This window comes from Pelophylax lessonae, assembly GCF_965119305.1.
Source record: "Pelophylax lessonae genome assembly, chromosome: 2".
Classification (NCBI taxonomy): domain Eukaryota; kingdom Metazoa; phylum Chordata; class Amphibia; order Anura; family Ranidae; genus Pelophylax; species Pelophylax lessonae.
In genome coordinates, this window is record NC_138769.1 from 412,243,408 (window position 1) to 412,271,087 (window position 27,680).

Consider the following 27,680-nt stretch of genomic DNA (forward strand, 5'->3'; position numbering starts at 1 on the left):
TTGGTAGCACTATATGTACTACATTGCCACTGCAACTGAAAGCAAAAAAGTCACTATATTAACATATTTTACATGACCCAGGGGTTTAATTACTAAAGACAATTAGACTGTGCACTTTGAAAATGCAATTTCAGTAATTTTCCCCAGAGCGTAATGAATGTGGCAAAGCTTCACTTGGAAAAGAATACCCAATCAGGTGCAAGAAAAATTAAAAAAACTGCATTTTGATTGCGCATGTTTGGATGATGGATGATCAGCAGAGCTTCACCACATTCACTTAGTTGTGGGGGAAAGGAGTGCTACTGCACTTGCAAAGTGCATAGGCTTTTTGCCATTAGGATATCAACGCCAAAGTTCTGCCCAACTACCTTAAATGAGCAAAAAAGTTTTTTTTTCTATTTTTATATCTGTGGTGGAAATAAGGACACACCGATTTCTCCTCTTTTAAGAATGAAATACTGTGCTTCACAGCAGTGTATGGGGGCTCCCTGGATCCATTTTGTCGCCTCACTATAAGTTGAGTACATGTCCTGCTCAGTGTTCCTCAAGCCATCTTCCACAGAAGCCATTGTTTCCATATATTCCAAGTTTACCCAATATATTTGATAGCAATTAATGGATCTGGATAACACTGAACACTGAGAAGTAAAGATGTTACTTGCATGATTCCACTATACTTTAAAGAGGAACAGACTCACAGGGGTTGATTTACTAAAACTGGAGAGTGCAAAACCTGGTGCAGCTCTGTGGTGGTAGCCAATCAACTTCTAACTTCTGCCTGTTCAATTAAGCTTTGACAAAAAAACTGGAAGCTGATTGGTTTCTGTGCAGAGCTGCACCAGATTTTGCACTCTCCAGGTTTAGTAAATCAACCCAACAGCTCCTTATTTGTGATAGATGCCTTCTTTTTTAAGAGAAAAATCTAGTCAGTTTTTTTGGAGGAGGTCTTTTTGGTTCCTCTTGGCCACCCATTTCACCCCATCTCCCTCCCATTTTCCTTGGATGACATGTGTTTAAAATTGTACTTTTTTCCTTCTCAGTCAACTTTGCAAACATTTTTTTTTCATACATGCCTATTCATAACAAGTGTTTTCATTTCCCCAGATCAGAGCCTGGCTGCAATGAAGAAAATCTAGGTAATATGTCTGCCAATATAAAACTGAAAGGAACACCCAGCTGCCTGAGATCATTATTATTACTGGATGAAAACATGTCTAAATGGCAAATGTCCTTTTCATAAGTTTTTTTTGCTATTTCTTTGAATCATTGTTTTTATTCCTGGATCAGAATATTTAATGGAACTTGAAGAATTCTACAGAGAATTTAATCTCATGTGGAAAACAGAGCTGTAGAAATAGTGCACATTTGCTTCTACACTAAATTATATTTATGAAAGAACAGACTGTTTTCTATATAAAATAATAGACTGAACAATTTTTACTTTTCTTACCAAGGAAACCTGTATATGGCCCCACACTGAAATTGTCTCAAGCTCTTGTAGAACCTGTTCTGCAGGGAATCTTATACTTAAATACACTAACCTGGAGTCAAGTCTGAGACACACCTGCTTTACTTCCACTACTCTGATTGTACCTTTACCCCTGTTGTGATTCAAGTGGACACTTGGGCCTTGTATTTGTTCATTATCAGACTCCAGTCCATACCTGACTTCTTCCATCGATATTTGGTAATGTGTTTTTTTATTTGAAGTTCTATGTGTAAGCTGTTTGCTTTTACATTGACATGGTTATAGAAGACATGCCTGTTCTGTTTCTTGTTTTTTTGTTCCACAAACTCAATAAAACTGTATTCTTTAAAAAAAAAAAAATATTATCTGTACATTTTTGTTTTTTAGAAAAATAAAGAGAACACCTCTAGATTCAGTAGTGTACTCATAGAGGTTGATTTACTAAAGGCAAACAGACTATTGGCTTTGCAAAAGAAGTTGCATATTGCAAGGAAATTGTCATCAGAGCTTAGTGGATAAGGTAAAGCTGCGCTGACTTCCATCATCCAATCATATGCAGGTAAAATGTTTTTTCTTTAATTTTGCTAGATGTAATTGGTTTTTGCAAAGTGAAATGTCATCACATTCACTAAGCTCTGTGGAAAATTGCCTTGCAAAGTAAGCAATCTATCTGTTTTTATTAAATCAACCCCATGGTCCACAATTAGAGATGTTAATTAGAAAAGTGATGGAAAAAAAATGGATCACTTTTGTTTTCTCTGTGTCTTCTATGTTATTGTTCTCTGCCTCTTGCACATACAGTTTTTTTCACCTATTCATCTTCTGTTCTTTTTTTAAAAGAAAAACATCAGTTCAAAAAGGACTTATTGAGTTGACATGTTTAGGGCGACAACAGTTGAATTTCATTGTTTCTATTGAAATCCAAAAAAACCTGTTATTTGAGATTAGAATTGTGCCTTATCTCTAAAGGCTGTTACACATGGGCTGAATATTGGCCACTAGTGGCCAGTTCAACAGAAACTGCCCGACGTTCAGCCCGAATGTACACTAGCATGTACAACAGAAGGCGACTGGCTGCTGTAGAACTGGCAGGCTGGAAAACCAGCATCCAATTAATTCTGGCAGTCATTGGCTGACCGGTGTGTTCTGGTGGGGAGGGCAGTCCCCCTGCCAGAATACAATAGCTCAGCGGGGAGATGGCTGTACTAACAATGGATAGTAAAGCAAGTTCTGCCTGAGCTCCACAATTTTATTTTGTTCAACCCAGCAAGTTGATATTGTGTACCTGGCTTAAGTCAATTACCTCAGTAACACTTCTAAACTCTGATCTCTTATCTCTTACAACAGCCTCTATCACTACAGTGTGTAAAAATGTTTATATTTTATTACTCCTCTTTGTAAACCTGTGGATAAATATTGGAGCCTCAGAATAATTTTTCAGAATTGTCTTAAAGGAACGTTCACAATTCATAGCATATTACATGTTACACCTATATTCGGGGCGTAACATGTTATGAATGCACAGGCCCCCGCTCCTCCCCGATCTTCACTGTGCCAGCTAGTGGGGGTTCTTCTCCACCTGCTAGCTATCAAAAAAAAGTAAAAAAACGTGGCTATGCAGGGCTCTGCCCACCCAGCCGTGTCACCCATTCACAGCACTCTGTGAATGGAAAACTACAAGTCGAAATGAAAGTGAACTACCCAATTAGTGCCATCATCCAAATGAGTCAAAAGAAGAAAGGGGCAATGTAGGTTGGAATACAACCCAACATGCCCCAAAAAGGAGAGTGGACTTTCAAAGGCACATAATGAGATGCATAACTCAAAATCTATAAAAAAAATATATAACCTTTATTGATTACACAATTAAAATATTGTAAGGGGTAACACATAATCACCCCTACTAGCTAGACAATGCAATACAGAACACCAAGAAAAAGAAAAAAATAGACTAAAAACAGAGCAATAAATATATAATATTTGTACATTCAATTTTGTATCTATTTGAAAAACTGGTTGAATTTTAGATCAAGAACTATACTTGACAGTTGAAGAATATGCTTGATTAGCAGGTCTACGCGTTTCGCGATGTGCTTCCTCAGGACCTTTATTAATCAGAGTAGTTCTTCTCTATTATATGTGAGGCGAACAATGGCTCCTGGGTAGGCACAAGGAATCGGCAGGAAGAGTGCCTAGGACGGGCGTGAGAAGCTAGTAGGGTATATCCAAATGTGGGATCACAGAACAAAAGCCTGATCTTTGGAGTTGTTTGTAGTAGAAGATAGAAGGTAGCTGGTTCAGGTGGGTATTGTGATAAATCACTTGTAAATACATTTACAGGAAGGAACAGGTTGAATCTCAAAAAGTATATGGTATCCCATGCTCACTAGTGGCAGCACACTTGGAGACAGATACCAACTTAGGCTGGGAGGGCAGCGGCCTAACCTATACCGCCAGAACATATCTGGCTAACCTTGGATGAGGATATTTGAGGGCTAATCACCGGACCACATAGGACCATTAACAACAGGTCACTAGAGAGCATGGGATACCATTCACTTTTTGAGATTCAACCTGTTCCTTCCTGTAAACGTACTTACAGGTGATTTATCACAATACCCACCTGAACCAGCTACCTGCTATCTACTACTACAAACAACTCCAAAGACCAGGCTTTTGTTCTGTGATCCCACATTAGGATATACCCTACTAGCTTCTCACGCCCGTCCTAGGCACTCTTCCTCCTGCTGATTCCCTGTGCCTGCCCGGGAGCCATTGTTCGCCGCACATATAATAGAGAAAAGCTACTCTGATTAAAAAAGGTCCAGACGAAGCACATCGTGAAACGCGTAGACCTGTTAATCAAACATATTCTTTAACTGTCAAGTATAGTTCTTGATATACAATTCAACCAGTTTTTCAAATAGATACAAAATTGAATGTACAAATATTATATGTTAATGGCTTTGTTTTCAGTCTATTATTTTCTTTTTCTTGGTGTTCTGTATTGTAATGTCTAGCTAGTATGGGTGATTCTGTGTTACCCCTTACTATATTTTAATTGTGTAATCAATAAAGGTTATATATTTTTTTAAAGATTTTGAGTTATGCATCTCATTATGTGCCTTTGAAAGTCCACTCCCCTTTTTGGGGCATGTTGGGTTGTATTCCAACCTACATTCCCCCTTTCTTCTTTGGAAAACTACAAGGTTCGTCAGCCTTTGCGGCTGTTGACTTGTAGTTTTCAATAAACTACCACGGTGCTGTGAGCGCTGTGGTAGTTCATTTATTCCTCCTGTCAGCATGCATCAGCTTCCTTGTATGAGGAAGCAGATATACTGACAGGTCTGCAGGAGACCTGCATTGCATTAGTGATCTGCAGATCACTGGTACAATGCATTACAGGCTCCTGCAACAAAAAATATGAAATGTTAATTTTTTTACTGCAAAAAAATTTGCATTTATTATTTTTTCTGGAAAGGTGAACTTATTCTTTAAGCCTGAAGAAGATATCTGAGTTAAACTGAAAGATTGCATCTTTAATAACTCAAGTTAGCCAACAAAGGCTAACATCACTTAAACTGCAAACTTTCTACATTAATCGATGGCTAACATGGTACAACACTCCACTACTGCCATCTCTGTACCTGGTAGTGGAAATGCAGTGGGAATTTATGTTAGTGGAAAAAGAAAAAAAAGTACCCTGTGTTATGAATGCAATTTTCAATGCATTCAATTATGTCCAAAGAGGCATAACATTTGCAAGGACTTTGCTTAGTAATGATTACCTCAAACAAGCAGTGTATAGTCCTTGAATGTGATATAGCCCTTCTCAACAGGGCTATATTCCATTTGCTTAGCAATAATGTTTTGCTTGTATCAAAAGTATGTTGAAAGAACAATGAGTAAGCACACTGCTGGTTTCTAAAACTGTTATGTATAGGATAGTTGAATATTCTAGCAAATACTTTGTTTTCTGCTATAAGATTATTTAATTTCTTTTTGTATAAAAAAGCTAAATAAATGTCATATAAACCATTATCTATGTACTAAATTTAATTTTCCAAAGCCTTAAAGCAGACCTTTGATCATTTAAACCTTTTATTTTTGTAAGATTTCAAGTTTCATCTAAAATTACCTATTTTTAAAAAGTCTATATTTGAGTTAATTGGTTGCTTCCTGTACTTTAATTCCTTTATACTACTACACCACAAAGGGGTAGAACATATTCAATAAGCACCCTGGTTCTTTAGAAAGTTACAAATACACAATAGGAGTAAGGTGGTGATAAAAGGTCCTCTTTAACAACTTATGGTCACACAAAAGCTATCTATCATACCAAAGTCTTCGTCTGTAGCGGGCAAGGTTGGCCGCACCTTTGGTGGTTTTATATATACCACTGTACAGTTGAGCTTGGGAGCTGAAGGAGCACGTGATATCAGAACACATCCTTGTTAAAGAAACAGGCACTTGTTAAGTCACCATAAAATTTTCCCAATATAGTAAACATGTAAGTCTTTATCACATATGAAAGCTGATTTTCAAATGTCTGCAATTAAAGTAAAATGACATAAGCTAATGCGTAAGGGTCAGTCCACCAAAAATTGATATATCCTGTGGAGAACTCTCACTGCAGTAGTTGCTGGCTTACCCCTCCCCTCCTTTCCCCTTTCCTCCAACAGCAAGGGGGGGGGGGGGGGTTCCCTTATAATAGCTCAGCAAACTCTCCAATTCAAGAAATGGATAAGTACTATGGCTGACTGAACCTTTGACATAGAAAAATCAATCACACAAAGCTGGGTAGTGATGATGCCACAATTATTGCTAACAGTGAGGTTAGTAGTAGTGACTTCCAGAAGCAAAAACAACCCAGTTGGATAACCCAGTTGTTAATGAAAAACAGTTTTGCAAATTCCACATATACTTTCCATTTAAAAAGTAGAAGTATATGAATTTTATCCATGTATGGACATTAATTCAACTTAAAACTGTAATCAAGCATGCCTAACTAACTCCTATCTCTTGTTCTGTGTGATTATATCTCTACGCTGTTGTATGCTGTAAAGTCTGCATTTAAGTAAATATATAAATATAAATATATATATATATATATATCTATATATATAGATATATATATATATTACTTTTGTATTTATTTAATGAAAAATTTATCCTGGGACTAGGGGATGTTTTTCTAAACATTATAGTCTATTATGATTACTTAGATCTATGTTTCTGGACATCATCTGCAGGTATACCTTATCCCTAATAATTAAAAGATATAGGCTCTAATTCTTAAAACTGACAACAATACATATTGTCAATAAAGAAGGCTTAAAGCAGTATTAAACCCATTTGATGTGGTGGCTGCCTCCGTTTTCTTTTCTTTGGCTTATTTTCCTGTGTTTTCACCTGGCGATCTGGCCAGTACCACTCCTACTGTATTAGTGAGACACAACTCTGGAGGAATGAGTAGGGGAGGCACGGCAGACAGCAGCATTGTCAGTCTGGGGGGGGGGGGGGTGTTAAATAAGTATTAGCACATTTAGATACACTAACAAATTGAAGCGAAACTCCAGCTCACACTTTATAATCAGTTACAGCAAATTGTTTTTTTCTCTTGGAATGAAGGTTTTGCATGAATAAATAAAAGCTCAACAGTTTAAATGGTTTGTGTCATCTATGTAAACTGATACATTCTGCTGGAGAGCTTGTGCTTTTAAAAAACAACAGACTTGCTGGCTGTATCACCAGATTAAAATTAAAGAAAGAAAACCAAAAAGATAAATTTAAAACACCCATCGCATCCAAGAATTGGTAAGCTGCAATATAATAAATGTTTGCTTTTGGGATAAATACTGCTTTAACCCCTTGGTGCCGGCTGCATGCAAATATGCGGCCTCTTGGCAGGTGGGCCTTTGCACAGAACGGCCACATATTTGCGTTCATTGGTGTCAATACACCTGTGCCAAGAGCGTGTACTCCCTGGTACACTGTGACAGCCAATCACAGCGGTCACATTATTATGAACCCCCCGCCTCGCCTCCCTAAACCCCTTTAAGGGCCGGGAGGTGCCAGGTCAAAGGAGTTAAGTTGTACTAAAGTGGCCTCTGACTCAATATTAATGCATGTCATTTTAGCATGCCTTAAATACTATTGTAGCTAAATGAACCAGACCCCAAAATTTTGAAAAAAAATTCCCGGGGGAATATCTAAGTATGTCCTCATCTTTTCCAGCTAAATAACACCATGAATTATAACCAGAGAAGGAAACTAAGCTAATAATAATTTCAAATATCATATTATATAATAAGCATGACTGTCACAGGCTGTTGAAAGAGCCTGATGATAAACTTTTACATTTACTAACGCAATAAAGTCATTTTAAGTTATGTAGGATGAAAGGAAGGGGTAACGAAAAACAAGGTACAAAGATCAGAACAGAAAATAATCTGTTCTAAAAGAAATATGTAGGCTGCCATTGCTGAATGTCTTCTATAAATGCTAGTTGCTAATCCTATAATTCTAATAATTTATGAGTTGCTCATCGACCAAGGACAAGCCACACAGCCACTGAAGTCAGAACACTTGTTCCATCTTTCATAATTCATAAATTCATCAATTAATTTTAGAGGCAGGAATCTATCATTTTTAAAGTATGCTGTATGGCAGCAATGGCAGCCTATGTCTTTTTGGTACTATTGCTCTCTAAAGAGACCCTGAAGTATTTTTGGTACTATTGTTCTCTAAAGCGACATTGCCCTGAATAGGAAACATTGACAGCTTGGGCACCCCCCACACCCACTGGCACTAACCTTGTTATCACTCTCCCATTGTTGATTGTTGAGCCTAAACCCTGTGTAAGCACCACAACAGCATTAAAGCCCACCCGCCTATGTGTATGGCCAGCAGTAGCAAGTTAAAATAATGCATCTATGTTGATATACAAGGAAGTCTTGGTAAAAAAAAAGAACCACAGTTAAACACAATACAACTGGGTATCCTCAAGTCAGAGCAAAGCAGCACCGTAGAAGACAGTAATGGCATTTGGCATCTGAAAGTGAGGATTTAATTTCTATTGAGATGGCTAACAAAGAAAATAAATGATTATTTACACACTCAACCAATTAGAGTGTGACACCTCTGGTTTTTTATAGTTATACTTTTACAGTAAATTCCCTTCTTTGCAGGGTAGGCAAGAAAGTCAGATCTTCACTTTTTTGGATAATTTTTGAGATGATTAAGCTAAGTATCTTCACCCAATAAATCGTGTGTATATTCACTCAAATTATCCAATGATATAAAAAGCCAATTTCTTTTGAATACTCAATCAATGTGCAGGCAAGCAAACATGAATTTAACTTGACTGCATAATAGAAGTGAGTATATACACAATCAAATAAATGAACACTCCTAACTCCTTTAGTAAATCTTTAAAATATTTTAATTTTTTAAATCATACTAAAATCCTTTTGCACATCTGTTTTCATTCCAGTATCTCTGATTGTGAGATTTGGGTAAATTAAAATACTGGCTTTACACTTGCACATTACAGTAGTACATGTTTTATTGTGCATTAAACACGTGTTAATGCATGGTTGTGGTGGCACCGCTTTGCACACATACAGTGGCTGTCACAGCATCCTGTACTAGAGTGCACCATGATGTGCATACTGTGTGTTTTGGTGCTCAGAATTGCCAAAAATGTTGCATGTGTGTTTTTTTTTGTGCATTGAGGTTTGTTGTGAGCCTGTTCAAAATTATTAGTTTGCCTTAACACAGCATACCTCAATTGTGTACCTTATATTTTAGGTATGAATGTAGCATGAGTTTATAATATTTACTAGTTTCACTAAATTCACTAGTTGAAGTAAGTTAATAGTGACATGGTATTGTGGCATAGTTTGATCGATAAAACTCTATCCTGGTTCACCAGTATATTATCATTTTAATGTATGCAAAGTGCATATAATACTGCATTGATATTGAATTTTAAGATGCATTTTGCCATTATTAACTTCTTTATTGTATATAGGATTGTTTATAGGATAACAGAACAGCTTCTGGGAAGTTATTGCGTGTTAGTCTGGTGCTCACCTATATCCTGCATCAGCCTTTCAAACAGTTTGATTAAAGGAATAATACTTAAATGTGTCCTACTAGGGCATTATTTTTGTCACAATGCAGTTGGTTTTAAAGTTAGGCAATCATATCACCCATTATATCAATTTTAGTGGTAAGCTAATTTTAAAATAGGCTGAGGAAACTTCTACCCCAACTTTACAGTACGATACAATTGTACTGAAAATACTGTTTGACTTATAAATGAAAAAAACATAAATATAATTTGTTTTTGCCCATAGCAATCAAGAGGCTTCCAATTTTTTTTCCTGCTGCGCAGGAAAATAAAGAGGGGTGCTTAGTTACTTGGGCCGCAAAACATGTTCTTGGTAACACACTTTTCATAACCAACACCCTATGATAATATGAGGTATCATGTCCTCTTAGGTATGCACTTAGACAAACACCTGAAGACAAAGTTTTCTGTGACATTTTGGTAATGTATGGCTTGATTATTAATATTTTCCATTCACAGTGATGACCAAGTCAGACATTTATGGACTTCCTAGGCAGATGAACTGAACTGAACTGAACTCAACTAAATAGGCTGACAGACACATGAAGTGATTTGTCCCTTGGACAATTACATCATCCTTTCTGCTTGAATAATACCCTAGTAGGTAGGTAGGTAATGATCAGGCAGGAAAGTCTGTAGTAAGTCATAAGTCACCCTCAATTGGGGTTATCAACAGAGAAGAACTGAAAATAAAAAATAACCTGCATGCATATGGGTAACGTTACACTGATGAAACAAATTGTTTGTTTCTTGGCTGATGCAGTTTTAATTAAGTGTGAAGTAGAAATTAGAAAACACTAACATTTTTATTTTGAATTCTGACAATAAAATAAACAGTATAAGGTGGAGAGGCACATACCTGCGGGTATTGGTCTGGCTGTAACATTATTAGGTGGTTTCCTGCGAATTGTGGTTGGTTTCACGGGAGGAAGTGGTGGTGAAGATACTGTGTAAACACAACAAAACAATTATAAAACAATCACAATAATATCAATAATCACAAGTTATTTCCTATACATTTACAGCCCATTCAGACTGGTGTGATCCGACTTTGTGGGGCGACCTGTGATGTCGCGGTGCACAGCGTGCATGGAGACTTCGGCGCGACTTGCACAGACTTCATATAATTGAAGCCAATGCAAGTCGCCTCCAGGTCGCCTCAAAATAGTACAGGACCCTTTTTCTAAGTCGGAGCGACTTGTGTCGCTCCTATTAGAACGGGTCCTGTGCTAATCAATGGCGAGCGACCGAGCGCGACTTGTCAAGCTGACAAGTCGCCTGACAAGTCGCGCTAGTCTGAATGGACCCTTACATCCAATTTAAACTACTTCTCCATCTTGCTCTCTTTCTCTCTCTCTCTCTCTCTCTCTCTCTCTCTCTATATATATATATATATAGATATATATTTATATTTCTTTTTTTGAGTGAGGCAGCTATGGCCCCAGGTCATGTCTGACCCTCAACCCTTTGTGGCCTTTGCAACTCCACAAAACCTATTAAAGAATAAAGTATCAGAATGCCTTTATTACATGCACTGTTTATGTTATGGCAAGAGTACTCATAAACTTTCAATGACTGCCACCTAATTGTATTTCTATATTTTACACATAGTAAGTTTTCAATTTGTTCAATAAAGTTCATTTGAGGATTTTTTTCTAATGACATTTTGTCTACTTTTTCTAATAGAATGAATACGGAATGCATTACACAGATGATGAAATCAGTGGATGAAAAAGTGAATGAAAAGTAAGTGAGAAATATAGATCACAGGTAAATGAAAAATGGATACAAATTTGGTTTAAAAGCGATAGGCAAAATGGCTAGGAACTCTCTAGCTTTACAACATACAGACCTGTGACTCTTGGTCTCCCTGTTACATTGTTATACTGATTTCTTCTACGTATGGTAGTTGGTTTTACTGGGGGCAAAGGTGGTGAAGAAACTATGGAGATAACAAGATCAAATTATAAGTAGTTCAGACAATAAGCTATATTTAAACAAACCTGTGATTTGCTCATGCAGGGAAAAGCAACAGTTTAGCTTAAGGCCTCATCTGTCTGAAGCACAACCTACGCTCAAATCACTCTTCAGACAGCAATAGACAGGTGGTGAGGAGGTGTTGTTTTGTCTCCTCACCAACTGTTTTAACCCCTTAATTACCAGGCAAACGCACCACAACTGCACGCATTGTGTATAGTTGCTGAGCAATCGCAGTGTGGCTCTATTCCCTTGAATGGATTGAACCCCTTGCTGAGTGTGACAGGAGATATGGTTTTTGGCTCAGCAGCTACAGGGAGAGTGGTCGAGGGGCAGTTAAGGGCCGGTAAAAAAGCAGCACAACCATGGGGTTTCACAGCCCCTCAACCACAAATGTAAATGATGCCTTATTTCCTCACTCCCCAGCAGAACATACCTACCTTCCTCTTTCCACACTACTTTTCCACCCAGCTGGTGGGAGTGAGAAAATCAAGCCATTCTAGCCTAAGCCTATGCAGGGATGGGGCCTTTTTCCACACCCTCTTGTGACAGTGCTGGGCAAATCACCAAGCATCAGTGCTATCACATGAGAGGAAAAGTGTGAATTACAGGTCCCTGTATATGTGGAAGTTCTAAGTTTAGAGCTGAACAGAGTGATTGGAGAGCAAAAAATAGTGAGTATATGTTACTGGGTTGGGGGTCAAAAAAGGAAACCTGTGACTTTGCCCTGCAAGCACAAAGCACAGGGTTGCTTTGACATGTTTAAGAACATTTTATACATGGGGTTGCACACGGCACACTTGTTAGTATTACAATTGAGCTACTCCCACTACAAGGTAGCACTAGTAGTCTTCTAAAAATGATGATTGCCCCTCAAAAACATGATTGGAATTTTAATTGTACAATTGTAATATTGTGATATACACCACCTAAATCTATCTACAGTAAAGAGTAGAAACTGGCCAGAGAGTGATCACTTTGATGAGCAACATGTACTGCAATATATGCAAACTAATAAAGCCTGTTTTTTAAAGCAAAAGTTTGCTATGAATTTGTATGGGTTAACATGTGGTTACGGCTCTTTGGTATCTCATGTATTGTATATTTGGAAGCCATTTAGGACCTGAGTACAGACATATCTCCATTTCTACTGCATAGTGCAGAGTAACAATAAAAGAGCAGGAATGCCTGAAGTTGCTGGTTTATTGTTTAATAGGAGCAAATAATTATGTTCTCTGTGGTGTAACCCCTTGTATTGTGTTTATTTTGGTGTTATCTGGGAAACTCACTATCTTACTATCTTTACCTCCTGGTGTTTTCCACCCATAAAGTTTGTGTTTTCTCCCATCGTGGACATACATCACTGAATTTGGTCTGTAGCTCACCTTCCGCTATGTCTCTTTGCCCTACATTTGGCACTTTATGTGAATTAAATAAGAGTATGCTTATTTCCAAATAAGAATTTGTCAATCTGCAAGGAAGTGTAGGAACTGGTTAGAAAAGGATCACATTGAGGCAATTGGTGAGTCTTAACATGTATTGCAATATATGCAAACTCTTTAGTATCTCATGAGTTGCATATATGGAAGCTAGTTAGTACCTGAGCTCAGACATACAGTATCTCAATTTATTTTGCATAGTGCAGGCCAGTGATTAAAAGGGAAAAGTATATATATCCCAGTCCCTTACCTCTGCAAAACTGACCGCCTAAAAGGGTTAACACTTATATGTTTCAGAAAGAAGGCAAATTAAAAAAATACATCACTTATGCTAATGGAGAAGAATCTAGAAACAGATCAGCTCCCTTTATTGAAGGATGGTCTGCAGAACGGTTACTGCAGGATAGGCTCCCCACCATCAGGTTCTGTAGCAGTCCGGTGGGCTGCTATTGCTATTGTTATACACTTGATTCATCAAACGTCATACATATTTGCAATAAATATTCGCGTCACATTCTCCCAGGTGATCCAGTGTTAAAAATATATAAAAATGAGGGGTTTAATGTGTTTACAAATAGGATAGATACCTGAAAATGTTCTTTTTCCAGTGTTGTTTGGGTCCATTGAAATATTTCTGCTCACGCCAAGAAGTTTTGTATTATCTAAAACTCTTCCACCTAGGAAATATAAAATAATGCCAATTTTAATACACAATTCTTGTGTTCTGTCTTCCCAAAATACGTGACAATGCCATATGTTCTTTAATGGAGAGTATACCATTATCAGAAACATTTTTATACAGAGTCCTCCTCTCATATAATGTGCAACACAGTAACACTAGGCTACAATATATTGGCTACAAGTAGCATTTTGGACTCTCACACCAGCAACACAATCTGGCTTATTCAATAAAGCAACACGTACAGTGAAATACCCAATAGCACCAATCTAATTTTAGAAACCTGCTTGCTATAGATTGCTTAGTTTTGCTTATTATCACTGCCTTACGGAATAAGTCTATATATCTACAGTTTATCTGGGTGCACTTCACACAAATATCGATTTCCAGCATTCTGATTTGTTACCATTCACAACTGGCTAATGATTATTCTCACAAATTACTAAACAACAGTTATAATCCAATTCTTCAGTCCCTTTGATAGATATTTCAATAAAATATAAAAAAACTGATCTATGGTTGAAGTTCTTTGCAACTACTTTCAACGATTTTCAGATGCTTTTAAGAAAAAAAAAAACGAACAACCCACAATGGGGTTAATATATTAAAGACAAATTGTTCCAGAGCTTAGTAAATGAGGACAAGCTCAGATGACTTTAATCATCCAATCATGTGCAAGCAAAAATGCTGTGTGTGTTTTTTTATTGCATGTTTTCAGATGTTCTTTGTAAAGTGAAGCTTCATTTCATTTAGTAAGCTCTGGAGCAACTGCACTTGCAAAATGCACAGTCTATTTGCCTTTAGTAAATCAACCCCAACGCGGTGGAAAAATATGGAGTCCTTCGTAATGGAACATTGGTTTTAATTTTCAGAATAATCTGTTAAATCATTGTTTCCAAATTGAATTTTAAGTTCATGGAAAGGAAAGCAAACAGATTTTTGGCTGAACTGATATACAGGTGCATCTCATAAAATTAGAATATCATCAAAAAGTTAATTTTTTTCAGGAATTCAATTCAAAAAGTGAAACTCATATATTTTATATAGATGTATTACACACAGAGTGATATATTTTAAGCATTTCTTTCTTTTCATTTTGATGATTATGGATTACAGCTAGTGAAAACCCAAAATTCGGTATCTCAGAAAATTAGAATACTACATAAGACCAATAAAAAAAAAAAATGTAATACAGAAATGTTGGCTTACTGAAAAGTATGTCTATGTACAGAATAGTATGCACTCAATACTTGGTCAGGGCTACTTTTGCATGAATTACTGCATCAATGCGGCGTGGCATGGAAGAAATAAGCCTGTGGCACTGTTATGGAAGCCCAGGTTGCTTTGATAGCGGCCTTTAGCTTGCCTGCATTGTTCGGTCTGGTGTCTCTCATCCTCCTCTTGACAATACCCCATAGATTCTCTATGGTGTTTAGGTCAGGCGAATTTGCTAGCCAATCAAGCACAGTAATACCATTATCATTAAACCAGTAGTTTTGGCAGTGTGGGCAGGTGCCAAGTCCTGCTGGAAATTGAAATCAACATCTCCATAAAGCTGGTCAGCAGAGGGAAGCATGAAGTGCTCTAGAATTTCCTAATACAGATCTGCGTTGACTTTGGGCTTGATAAAACACAGTGGACCAACACTAGCAGATGACATCACTCCCCAAATCATCACTTTCTGAGATACTGAATTTTGGGTTTGTAAGCCATAATCATCAAAGCTAAAAGAAAGAAATGCTTGAAATATATCACTCTGTGTGTAACGCATCTATATAAAATAAAATAAGTTTCTTTTTTTAAATTGAATTACTGAAATACATTCACTTTTTGCTGATATTCTAATTTTTATGAGATGCACCTGTATTTTTCTTAGCTAGTTTTGTTATTTAAAATGCCCAGTATAAAAAACACAAAAACAGGTGATTGAAAGAAGAAAAATGGAGTTCCACCTCTTTCTAAAAATACCAGTTACCTTGCTGTCTCTGGTATGCCTTCTAAGTCACTGACAGAGAGCAGGCATGCAGCCAGTGAAGCCAAAGAAAGGTCAGAATTCCTGATCTATACATCTGATCCAGGTCATTGACTCTATTGGATCCATTCACTTAAATATTGGATCAACTTAACAACCAGGTCACTTGTGTTTTTCAAAAAGGGGATTCAACAACATCACAATTTTTTTTCCTTTAGGTCAGCATCTAAATGCTTAATTGTCAGATAATAAATCACTGCGAGATAAAAATATCCAAGATAAAGATGTGCCAACATTACAACATCATTCAAACCACAAAAGGAGAAGCAACTCTCAAGCCTCATGCTCCCCAGCAGGACCACAGGAAAAAAGAGGGAGATCCCAGGTGGGGAAACCTTTTGCTTTTCTTGGGAACAATAAGGTTTTAAACAAAGCTGATTTTTTTTATTTTTGGGGTGCAACCAATTTTTTTTCCCTGTAATTAGACAATTTAATTTTTAGGTATACTTAGAAATAGATATCATTTTTTATAACTGCATGCTGGAAAATTACATAACCCTCATGCTAAGCCTGAGGTTTATTGTTTCATCTAGACTGATTTTTCTAACTTGCTCCATTTTGAATGGAATTTAGGAAAACTGCATGGATTTTGGATGTTTCAGATCCAAGTACATCAAGTGATATTCTTATTCACAAGTTAGAATTGATAGAAATGTAGATACAGTATAAATATAAGTCTTTATTTTCCTGTCTTGGGAAAGGCACACTCTTTTCATTTTAGTCCTCTTTTCATTTGCTTAAATCCATCTACTATGTATATATACTTCTATCTTGTAACACAGGTTGAACAAACATGACATAATGTAATGGAAAAAAAACGAAATGACATGATAATCCTTTCAAAATGTATCTACGTCATCACTGTTCCCAGGATGTTTTTATTAAGTATATAGCAATAGCTGCAGACACAAATGTAGAATTACTGTCTGGAAAATCTTATTAAAGAACACTAATCAAACTGTCTTCTTTCATTAAATTAATGTGAATGAGCCTCAAATGCAAACATTTACTGAAAGCATAATACTAATGTTGCCTAAAACAGCTGATTAGGTTGATCATTTACAGTAGAACATCAGGCAAACAGGTATATACACAATTGAAATACATTTGCATTTATGGTTTAAACTGCTTACATATCAATATGACTAAAGTGACTCTAATTATAAAGCTGCTAGCAGGTGCAAAGTGTAGACATGTAGAGATGTCTCCACATATGTTCATTAGCAGCTTTAATGGCTTCCCATCTGAGCATTAGGGTATTGTAAACTGGCAAAGCTCGAAAGGCCAGGTTCGTATTAGAGCTGTCTCTGAAAAGCTATCCATGGTGGATTCATTTTCAGAGGACGACTAATCTACAACTTAAAGGTGTTCAGGAGGCCATACTGCTTGCTACCTCATGAATAACCATTTATTTCTTTGTTGAACAGCAAATTTTAATGGAACTAATACACAGCAATCACGAGCCAGGTGTTTGGCTTGCAGTTACAGCACAGTCTCATTGAGCTGCATTAAATTTGCCATGCTCACGGCATCTGTACAATCCTGCAAAGCTGTATGCTATGTTTTAGGTGAACAGTAAAACTGTACCTCAACCACCTGTTTTTACCTTCCCCTAGGGCCTATGTGAACAAGGGCTAACCCTTCCAGATGTCAGAGCTTACCTGCTCCTGCTGCACCCCCTTCCCTCCTTCACGTTACTATTGGACAATCATTAAGACAAACTGCATAATGGCCAAGGAGAAGCTTTGGGTTCAGATGGACCTTGGGACGCAAGTGAAATAAATGACCAGATTTGACCAGCACTCCTAATCTATACCAGACCCCTGTCAAGGATAAGCGACACACACATGTTTTTTTTAATACTGCAGGGCATGTGGCTTGGTATGTTTCAGGAGCAGTGCACCGTCATTGCCCCCTCCTTTCCGGGCCAGGCTGCATGCCTGGATAATGGTCTGCTGTAGTTTTTTTTGTTTTTTGAAGGGGAACTCTGCATAAACAAAAACAATGTGGGATCCCCAAAAAAAAAACATACCATATCCTTATCCTTGATGAGGATCTAGTATGGATTTTAGGGTGATCTCCATGTAAGAAAACAAAAAAATGCATGGTCCCTCCCCCCCCCAAAAAAATCTAAATCAAACCCTTATCTGGACATGAAACCTATCTAGCCAAGAATGGGAGGGGGCAGTGAGTGTGTGCCCTCCATTCTGATCTATTCCAGGCTACATGCCTTCAACAGGAGAAGGATATGTTGCCAAAGGGATCCCCCTAGCAAGGCACTATGTCCCCATGCCAATTGGGACAAGGGTACCATTCCCACTCATCCGGCCCAGTGGACGAAGGGATCTTATTGAGACCAGAAAGCCCCTCAAAGAATAAGGGGGCCCAAGGTATCTTTCCCCCTATGTGAATTAGTAAGGGGTACATAGTAATCCTGCAAATTTAACTACCGGACAATAAAGATGTATAAGAGGTAGAAGAGAGCAAGCAAACAATATGAAGGTGGTAGAACTTAAGCGTGAGCTCTAAGATGTACTTTAAATAAGTATATGTACAGAATAATAAAATATAAATGGAGTGGCGCTAAATCTATCGTGTACCAAATGAGTGCACAAATATTATATATTCATAAACATTGAAATATAACAAATAAATGACACAAAAAAATGTGACCACAAAATTCAAAGGAATGTGAATCACCAAACAAATGAAACTAAAATGCTGTTCAGTAGTGACCATAATACTGTGGAATAACTGTGGAATAACAAAAAGTCCAGTCAGTGATCAACGTGTCAGGAGGAGCCAGGTGACGTCACTTCTGGTCACGGCCAAGACCGGATGTTTGGGTTGTTAGTGTTCAGCCCATGTGTGAACCCTTTGTCTTGAACTTGAATTCAATTTAGTAGATATTTATTTTTTACATTTTTTTTTACGTTTTTCCAAACACAGTGTAGCACATGAGTAATTTTTTGACTTTACAATATGTACAGAATAGCAGCTACAGTAGCAGTTCAGTGACAACTGTTTTTTTTCTCCATTCACTCTGAGAACTTCTGTGACAGCAGCAGTGCTAAGGTGTGCACAAATTGTTACTGTCCTGTCAAATTCTTTTGTTCCCCATTCCAGTGCTAGGTCTTCTCTTCTGTGGATGGCTGTGGCTGCTGAGTTCCAGCACCACAGGAAATCTGGCCCCAAGCATTGACTTAAAGGGTTAATAGACATGTTTTTTTAATTTGAGCAATGTGGAACTATGCCTCAGTCAAGCCCTCACCGTGCCTCTGGTGTGTTTCTGTGCACCATGTACCAACGCTTCCAGTGATTCTGCCCATCTATGACCCCTGTGTCTCCTGCAATCATGTGCCTTCAGGGACCCCTGTACTCCTGTGCCTCCAAAGACAAAAATAAAAACCCCTGAAGAAATGGTGCACAATCACATTTTACTTTTCAGCACACATGTGCCTGCTTATGCCACATGTTCTTCATACCCCTGGTATGTGCACTTCTATGTCCAGACTGTGCTGTACTTCCAGTCCTGTGCATACACCTGAAAGCTTAAGCGTAAGTGAATCGTGTTTTTTGGCGCTTTGTAATAAATACTTGATTTGAACCACTCTTGTGCCCTTCTCTGTTTTCTATGTGCCTCCAGAGACCCCTGAACTTCCATACCTCCAGCAACCCTTGCACTTCTGCATCTCCAACATCCTCTGTGATCTCTATGCACACCAGTAACTCCAGCATTCCTCTGCTTCCACAGACTTTGTGACCCCAAAATTGAGCTCTGTCATTTCAAAGCCACTGTTTCTAATTTTAGGGACTCTTTAATTACTGGAATAGTGCCACTGGATTGGCGTAGGGCCAATGCGGTGCCTATATTTAAAAAGGGATCAAAGTCTTTGCCAAGTAACTATAGACCTGTTAGTTTAACTTCTATAGTTGGGAAGATACTGGAGAGGTTAATAAAAGACTACATAGATAAGTTATTGCTGGAAAAAAAAGTATTTTAAGCAAAAGACAGCATGGGTTCATGAAAGACAGAAGTCAAACAAATCAGATTTATTTTTATGAGGAGGTAAGTAAAACCTATGACAGAGGGGTGGCTGTGGACGTAATATGCTCGGATTTTGCAAAAGCATTTGACACATTCTCCACACATGGCTAATATGTAAGGAAAAGTCTACAGGCTTGAGAAGATCTGTTTGTATATGGATAGAAAACTAGCTAAAAGACTGAATTCAGAGAGTAGTGGTTAATGATTCCTATTCTGAATGGTCTAAGGTTATCAGTGGTGTACCCCAAGGTTCAGTTTTGGACCTTAACCCTTACTTTTTAATATATTTATAAATGATATAGGGTCTGGGATTAAAAGTACTATTTCGGTGTTTGCAGATGACACCAAGCTATGCAAAAGAATAACTTCCTTACAGGGTGTCTCCAAAATACAAGCCAACCTCAATGCACAAGTTTCCATGGGCAACTATGTGGCAAATGAGGTTTAATGGTGATAAACTTAAAGTTATGTACTTGGGGGCTATCAATATGCATGCATCATACATACAAGGAGGGGTACAACTGGGGGAATCAATGGTGGAAAAGGATCTGGGTGTTTTGGTAGATCATAGGCTTAATAATAGCGTGCAATGCCAAGCTGCAGTTTCCAAAGCAAGCAAAATTCTTACTTGTATTAAGAGAGGTATGGACTCTAGAGAGAGAGGCACAATTTTTCCCCTGTACAAATTATTAGTAGGACCTCATCTGGAATATTCAGTTCAGTTATTAGTTCACAAAAAGGATATTGGGGGAACTGGAGAACTAAAGAAGAGCAACCAAACTGATAAGAGGCACGGAGGAGTTCAGCTATGAGAAAAGATTGGAGGAACTGAATTTATTCTATCGTGAGAAGAGAAAATTAAGGGGGGATATGATCAACATGTATGAATACAAAAGTGGTCCATATAGTGAACTTGGTGTTGAATTATTTACTTTAAGGTCATTACAGAGGGCAAGGGGGCACTCTTTACATCTGGAGGAAAGGAGATTTAATCTCCAAATACAGAATGTTTTCTTCACAGTAAGAGCTGTGAAAATGTGGATTAGACTTCCTTAAAAAGCTAGTTCTGTCCAACTCCATAGTTTTCTTAAAAAAGGCCTGGATTATTTCCAAAATGTACATAATATAACTAAATACTAACATTTAGAAGTAAAGTTGATCCAGAGAGTATCCGATTGCCTCTCTGGGGATCAGGAAGGATTCTTTTCCCCTGCTGGAGAAAATTGGATCATGCTTTGCTGGGGGTTTTTACCTTCTTCTGGATGAACTGTGGGTATAGGATTGTGTATAGGGGATTGTATGATTTTTTTTCCCTTTAATTGGTTGGACTAGATGGACTTGTGTCTTTTTTCAACCTGACTTACTATGAAACTATGTAAGTGTCCTCGGCAGCCTCTGTATTACCAGCTACCTCTGTCTCTCCTGCAGACCCTGGGTCTTAGGTGCTCCTCTAACTCCAGTGACTCCTGTGTTTCTGTATCACCCAGTAACCCTAGAGCATCCTGTGTTACCGAGTGAGCCCAGAGCATCCTGTGACACCCAGAGCATTCTGTGTTACCAAGTGAGCCCAGAACATCCTGTGACACCCAGAGCATTCTGTGTTAACAAGTGAGCCCAGGGCATCTTGTGACACCCAATGACCCCAGAGCATCCTGTGTCACCCAGTGACCCCAGGGCATCTTGTGTCTCCTAATGACCCCAAAGCATTCTCAGTTTGCTTAGCAAACTTACATCTGCCAGTGACTCCACAGCACTCTGTCTCATGCTGTGAAACCCTGGAGCTTTCTGTGCCATCCACAGCCTCAAATGCACTTTGGACTCCTCCATGACACCTGCATCTTCACACAACCTCCTCCAGTACTCCTCTGTAATTCTTGAACTGACTCTCTGCCAGTGTGAACAGACCCATTTCCATGACACCACCACAGATCCATTTATAATTAAAGTAGCTGTGCGGATTCCGAATGATGAGAAGTTCAAGTTTTTTTTTTTATGTGAATGCTTTTTTAGAGAAAGGACACCCAGATCGCTGGTAGAGCTATATCTACTTAAATTACATAAATCTTGATATTAGGTTTTAGCCTTTCAAAATCAAGCAGGAACTAAATGGGCAGTTGTTGTTTGAATTAATCGTGAACTTAAAACTTTCTCATGGGGCCCCTATGTTCATTGCTTGTACATTTGACTCCTGTTTAAGTCACTTACTAAGATTGCTAAAGTAATTGGGAACTGTATTACAAAGAATGATTCAACCCATTTTGATGTAAACATTTGTGACACACTTTGGCTTTCATAAAAAGTTTATAGTTAACTTGATTATGCCATTTAATCTAATCTATTTTAATATGGGATTTAGATGTATCCCTATTTTAGAATAGTAGTGAGAATATAAATATGACAGAAATGACTGGAAACAGCTGTCTGTATGGTATATACTAAGCACTCCCATACAGTGAGTTTTGAGATTTATTTAAACCAATATTATCTTTATGCTAACAGAGATTAAAGTACTAAGCTAATAATGCTTTACAAGTCAAAAAACTTATTTTTGTAGGTTCTTGGCAGGAGGCTAAATGTCCCTCTAGAGGTGTACATTACACAGACTACATTTACAAATTATTTAAAGCTAATATCAGAGGACCATAACTGTACATCACTCCTACATAGTGTGGATTATTTCAACTCTGACATTTCATGAAAGCTAATTGATAATTTACGTTCTAAACATTTCAAACCAGAATGAGTTTGGATGTTTTTACATGGTAATTATACTACTAAAGAGAAACTCTTTAGTTTGGTAATAAATCTGTCTGTGATTTATGTAGGTAATTTATTAAATCAGTGCTCAAGGCAATTTATTCAACATTTCTATTCATTAGTAATCAGTGTGGGGATTCAGGCACCACAAAAAAAAAAAAAAAATTAAAAACATAGCCCTACATATACTGACACTTAACTTTACCCACTTCAAGACGTGTCTGTTCCTTCCCCTTTCAGTCCAGGGCATTTTTTCAGTTTTCAGCCCTTTCATACTTAGAATGACAATAACTCCATCATTCAACATTGTACCCAATTTTTGAATTTTAGAAAATTTTTCGAGACAGATAGAGCTTGCTTTTGGTGGTAGTTAATCACCACTGGGTTTTTATTTTTTCTTATATAAAGGAAAAAAAAAAAAAAACTAAAAATTTTGAAAAAAAAGTATTTTTTTGTTTCTTTTAGAAAACTTTGCAAATAGTCTTTCCTCATAAATTTGGGTCAAAATGAATTCTACTACATTCCTTTGGTAAAAAAAAACAAATAGGTGTAGTTAGTTAGTCTGAGTGAAAGTTATAGATTCTAAAAACTCTGCTATATATTAGAAAATAATCAGTCCTGATGTTATCCTATCTTATTTCTTAGTTCTTGAGATCCTAAACTGCCAGGATAATATACTATTTTTCATAAAGTTATAAACTTAACAAGTTATTTTTTACACACAGCATTGGCACGCTTAGAATTACACATCAAAACATATTCTGCTACTCCTCCTTAGTATGGGGATGCTGCATGTGTGAGACTTTTTCCCAGCCTACAAGCATAGAGGGGCTGAAAATCCAAGGAGCACCTTTAAGCTTTCAAGGAGCATAAATGCGTTCCTGAAGTGCCAGGACAGTGAAAACACCCAAAAAATGACCACATTTTGGAAAGCAAACACCCCAAGATATTTTCTAAAAGGCATAGTGAGATTTTTGAAAATGTCATTTTTAGCCTCAAGCTTTTAAAAAAAACAGGAATGAAAATGAAGATTTAACCACTGTCATCTCTGCCATCTTGACCTGATGCCACATTTATCTGTGGTGCTGTTATTGTGATGAACACTTTATCTTGTAAATAATGCTTCATCCTGCATGAAGGGAGGAATGTTTTTGAAAGACTGCCTGTCAACTCTCAGAGAAGAATGCTAACCTTTAGGTGACTAATAATTAGTAAATCAGAAAATATTCTATCATGAATTTTAATATATGTCTAGAAGTAGAATTTTATGTTAACAGCTAAATACACAGAAAAATATTCATAAAGGAGCTGTTTTCACTTTGAAAGAATATGTATTCTGTTGAATTTCAGTTCATCTAGCACTGAGATTTAGCCCTGGTTCACACTGATGTGATACTGGAAACGAGGAGATCCCTGTGCGTTTCCCGCACCACATAGTGTTCTGTGTTCATGTAATCTGCTGCGGGTGTCAATTAAAAGTTAACAACACCCCAAACGCAGAACACAAAATAAAGGCAATGCGATTGCCTGACCTGGATTGCATGGCTGTGAACACCCATGTGAACAAAATAAAAAGCTGGCTGCACCTTTTTCATGCTGATGTAATGTGATTTGAGCCATCAAAATAAATGGGCTCAAATCGCACCACACAGAATCAAATTTGATTTGCACAAGAATGCGGTGCGATTCCTGTGAAAATCACATGCAGTGTGCAGGTGAACCTAGGCGTTCGTCCGAATGACCAATGTTCAGGGAGTTCAGTATGAACAAATGAGATGACTTCTGGCTGTCAATGGTTGCTTGCACTCACCACATCCTTCTAACCACTGATGTCACCTAGCTCCTTTACTTACATGGCTGGGAATCCTCAGCCTCATAGGCAACTGGGCGGGGAATGGAGAGGGTTAAACCTTTGCCTAACTATGGCTATATTTTGGAAATAACATGCATTTGGAGGGGAGACTCTAAGCACGTATTTTTCATTCATGCTGCAGAATGTGCTATAGCAAAAGTGGCATTGACAAAGAAATAAATTACACAGTTTAAACTGCCAGCAAATAAGTTTTTATTGCCAGCTTCTTAAAAAAATAAAACAACAACAAAAACACACAGATCCCTCCAAAGTTTCCCAACAACACATAACTCTTTGGCATCTGTTATGTATTTTGGGGGACCTTTTGGGTTTATGCGCCATTTTTGTCTTTGAACAAAAAATAGGTCAAGAAGAAGATGTATTTTACCAGCAGTTTAAAATTCTATTTTTCCTTTGTAAATGCCAGTGCTTCAAAAAATCACAGCTCCTGGCTACATGGGGTTTTTAAAAATGTTTTTGCATTGGTACACGTGCTCACCACCTTTGCTACTTTTTTGACACACCTTTATCTAATTGCACAGAAAATGGGCATTTTTAATTTGACAGATTCAGCTCTCATTAATTTCAATGGAGTTTGGGTTTGGCATTCAAACTTTGAAGTTCACCGAACCTTGCTTGAACCAATCCCAGGGCAGTTTGGCTCATCACCACTCTTCTCTACCCTTCTATAAGTATACTGTTGGCACTGCAGCACAACTGATTGGCTCCTTGTGCTGTTTCACATCCTCCCAGTCTGAAGTCTGCTATACATGGACTACATAAGGATGATAACAAGTGAGATTCAGGTACTTTAATTGCTTCCAATTAAAATGCATTTAAAGATGTATTAATAATTATACGTCACACTAATCTGTGTCTTTTATATCTGCTTGGAACTCAGCTTTTTTCAGCTGGAGTTCTCTTAAGAGTGCCCATGGAAATTTGCCCTGTACAAACAGTTTGCTGATTGCTAAGGCCTGATGTGTATTACCATAAGTACACATACGTACATCCTGGATTCGCCTCTCTTCCACAAGAAATCTACTTTTACTTTTCTCTTCATGTGCTTGAATTTGTTTCAGGGTTTCGGTACCATTAGATTGATGCTCATCTATCAGTTGTTCTAGGGTTCAGAATTGTGAGGCTGTGCTCATCTATCAGTGATGATGGTAAAAAGATTGTTGTACTCTGAACATCTTTTGTAATGGAGAAAATGATTTTCGGTAGCAGCTTGATGTTCATTTACTACTATACCTAGCAGGAGATTTACCAAGCTGCATTAAATGTGTAGACTAGTGACTATTTTCAGCATGTAAAATCAATCATTCACTATGTGACTTTTCTCTATATGTTTAAAATTTTAAGGCAAAGAACAGTTCCTACATATGATGAATCTCAGAATCTTGATCTGACATCATGCTGGTTCAAAAAATTTTGTTAGTATGAACATTATAAACTCAGACAGGAAACGAATTTCGAAGCAGTTCTGGTACCTGAAGTATTTTGCACACCCCATTGTATTTTTCTTATGGTAGTCAAGATACCCTCACCTACCTCACCCCCTCTATTACACCACACATCCTTTGTGGGTGTGTGTAAACAAATCACTTCCAGGAGTGACAATATTATTACTGTATAAATAAAGTACTTTTACTGACAAGTTGGCAATAGCAGCCAGGGCAGGATGACAGAGTCTGCTATCTAGGCAGATGCCTAGGGTTCAGTTTGTGTTATGGAGTCTGTTCTCAGACAGAGAACAAAGGGTCTTCAACTTAGACTGCTTTGCTAAATTAAGTAGAATTAACGCAGGCAACTCTAAAGCCACTTGGTTACTTCTCCATGTGGCTGCTCTTCTTTTAGGCCACCTAAGGATGCAAAAAAGAGGAGATTGGGCAACTGCCATTATGCAATCTCCTCTGTATAATCTAAACTCAAAGCTTTTCAGGATTCAGAGCTTTCAAATCCTGGCTGACAGCAGCCAAGTATGCAGCAGTTTGGAGGTTCTCTGTCCTTGATCTCTGAACTGTATGAGCTAGGCTATAAAACATAAGGGATATAATGGACGCTGGACATGTATATGGAATTATTATAACAGCTTTTTTTTTTCATAATTTATGGTATATTTGGGTATAATGTTGTGCCTTTGTTCACAAAAATGAGTGTGTTTTTACTTATACTTTACTTAAAATGCTTTAGTAAAATACTTTACTTAAAACATAGATTTCATAAACAATGCAAATATTAGCCAACATACATTACAGTACAAAGCCGAGACTACCATATTTTTCATTATACAGGTCTTCTGTTTTTTTTTTTTTTAAATATAATGTTTTAGAGGCAATCGGTAAATCTACAAGTCTATAATGTTTTTTTCTTATGTTACTAGAATATGTGAATAGAGTATGTATATAAACATTGGCTTGGGAAGGGGATCTAAAGCTGGCAGCCTGCCTAGGGCTTTGTTCGATCTTATTATGGCTCTGATGGTAGCTCCTCCTTTTCAATCCTAACAAGATCTATACAAATTGTAGCCCTCTTCTCTGGCATACTGCAAAGTCCAATGCTAAAATAAAATTTTCTTTAAACTTGGAAAATGTGTATCCAATTTACTGACTTGCAGCTGACATATTTTGCATGTAGACGTCACTTTACTAAAGGAATATTTATTGTGCTGGTCTGATGAACTTGTGGTTATAAAGCATTCAATTCAAATTTCTCTCACATGACTATGCGCTGGAAATGTACAACTTGTCTGGGCCATCGTGAATATGATTAATCTTATCTACAGAATGTTTTTTTTTTTTTAAACATGCATACAGTAGAAATATTCAGATCACTTGATTACTGCTATAGCATTACAACAAAATATTGAGATCAAAGTGAATGTTATATCATCAGTGAGCGCTATTTATTTCAGTTATTGACAAACCTCATCAGGCATTACCTGGAATTGTGCCAGTCACCCAGCGGAAGTCTCCAGTTGGTCTTGGTCTAATTGATCCTTGAGTTGTTCCATTCTGTGCTGAGAGGTTAAATGTGAAAGAAAAGATTTGATTAAGATTTGAGCTAGTACGCCTAACTAAAGAAAATATGCCATAATTACATTTATTTGTTTAGTTTTGAAATCAGATATATATCATATATTCATTCCTGAATAATGAAGCTTTCCTTACAACATCTAAACAGCAGACTATTAGCAGAAAAAGCACAATTGCTCTGCAAGTAAGAATACTTCTAACAACTGAAAGAAAATAGACTTTTTACACTTTTTACACCTCTCAGCCATGCAGC

The 27,680-nt window shown here is 37.4% G+C and overlaps 1 protein-coding gene across 1 annotated transcript in view; it reads right to left on the reverse strand.

The window, feature by feature from the left end:
* Positions 1–27,680, reverse strand: part of ABI3BP (ABI family member 3 binding protein) — a 520,855-nt gene that overhangs the window by 121,913 nt on the left and 371,262 nt on the right. Inside the window, exons 37-41 of the mRNA XM_082245218.1 lie at positions 27,334–27,411; positions 13,609–13,698; positions 11,458–11,547; positions 10,465–10,551; positions 5,808–5,918 (exon numbers count right to left, since the gene is read on the reverse strand). Coding sequence (XP_082101344.1) covers positions 5,808–5,918; positions 10,465–10,551; positions 11,458–11,547; positions 13,609–13,698; positions 27,334–27,411 — 456 coding nt within the window. The remainder of the gene's footprint in view (positions 1–5,807; positions 5,919–10,464; positions 10,552–11,457; positions 11,548–13,608; positions 13,699–27,333; positions 27,412–27,680) is intronic.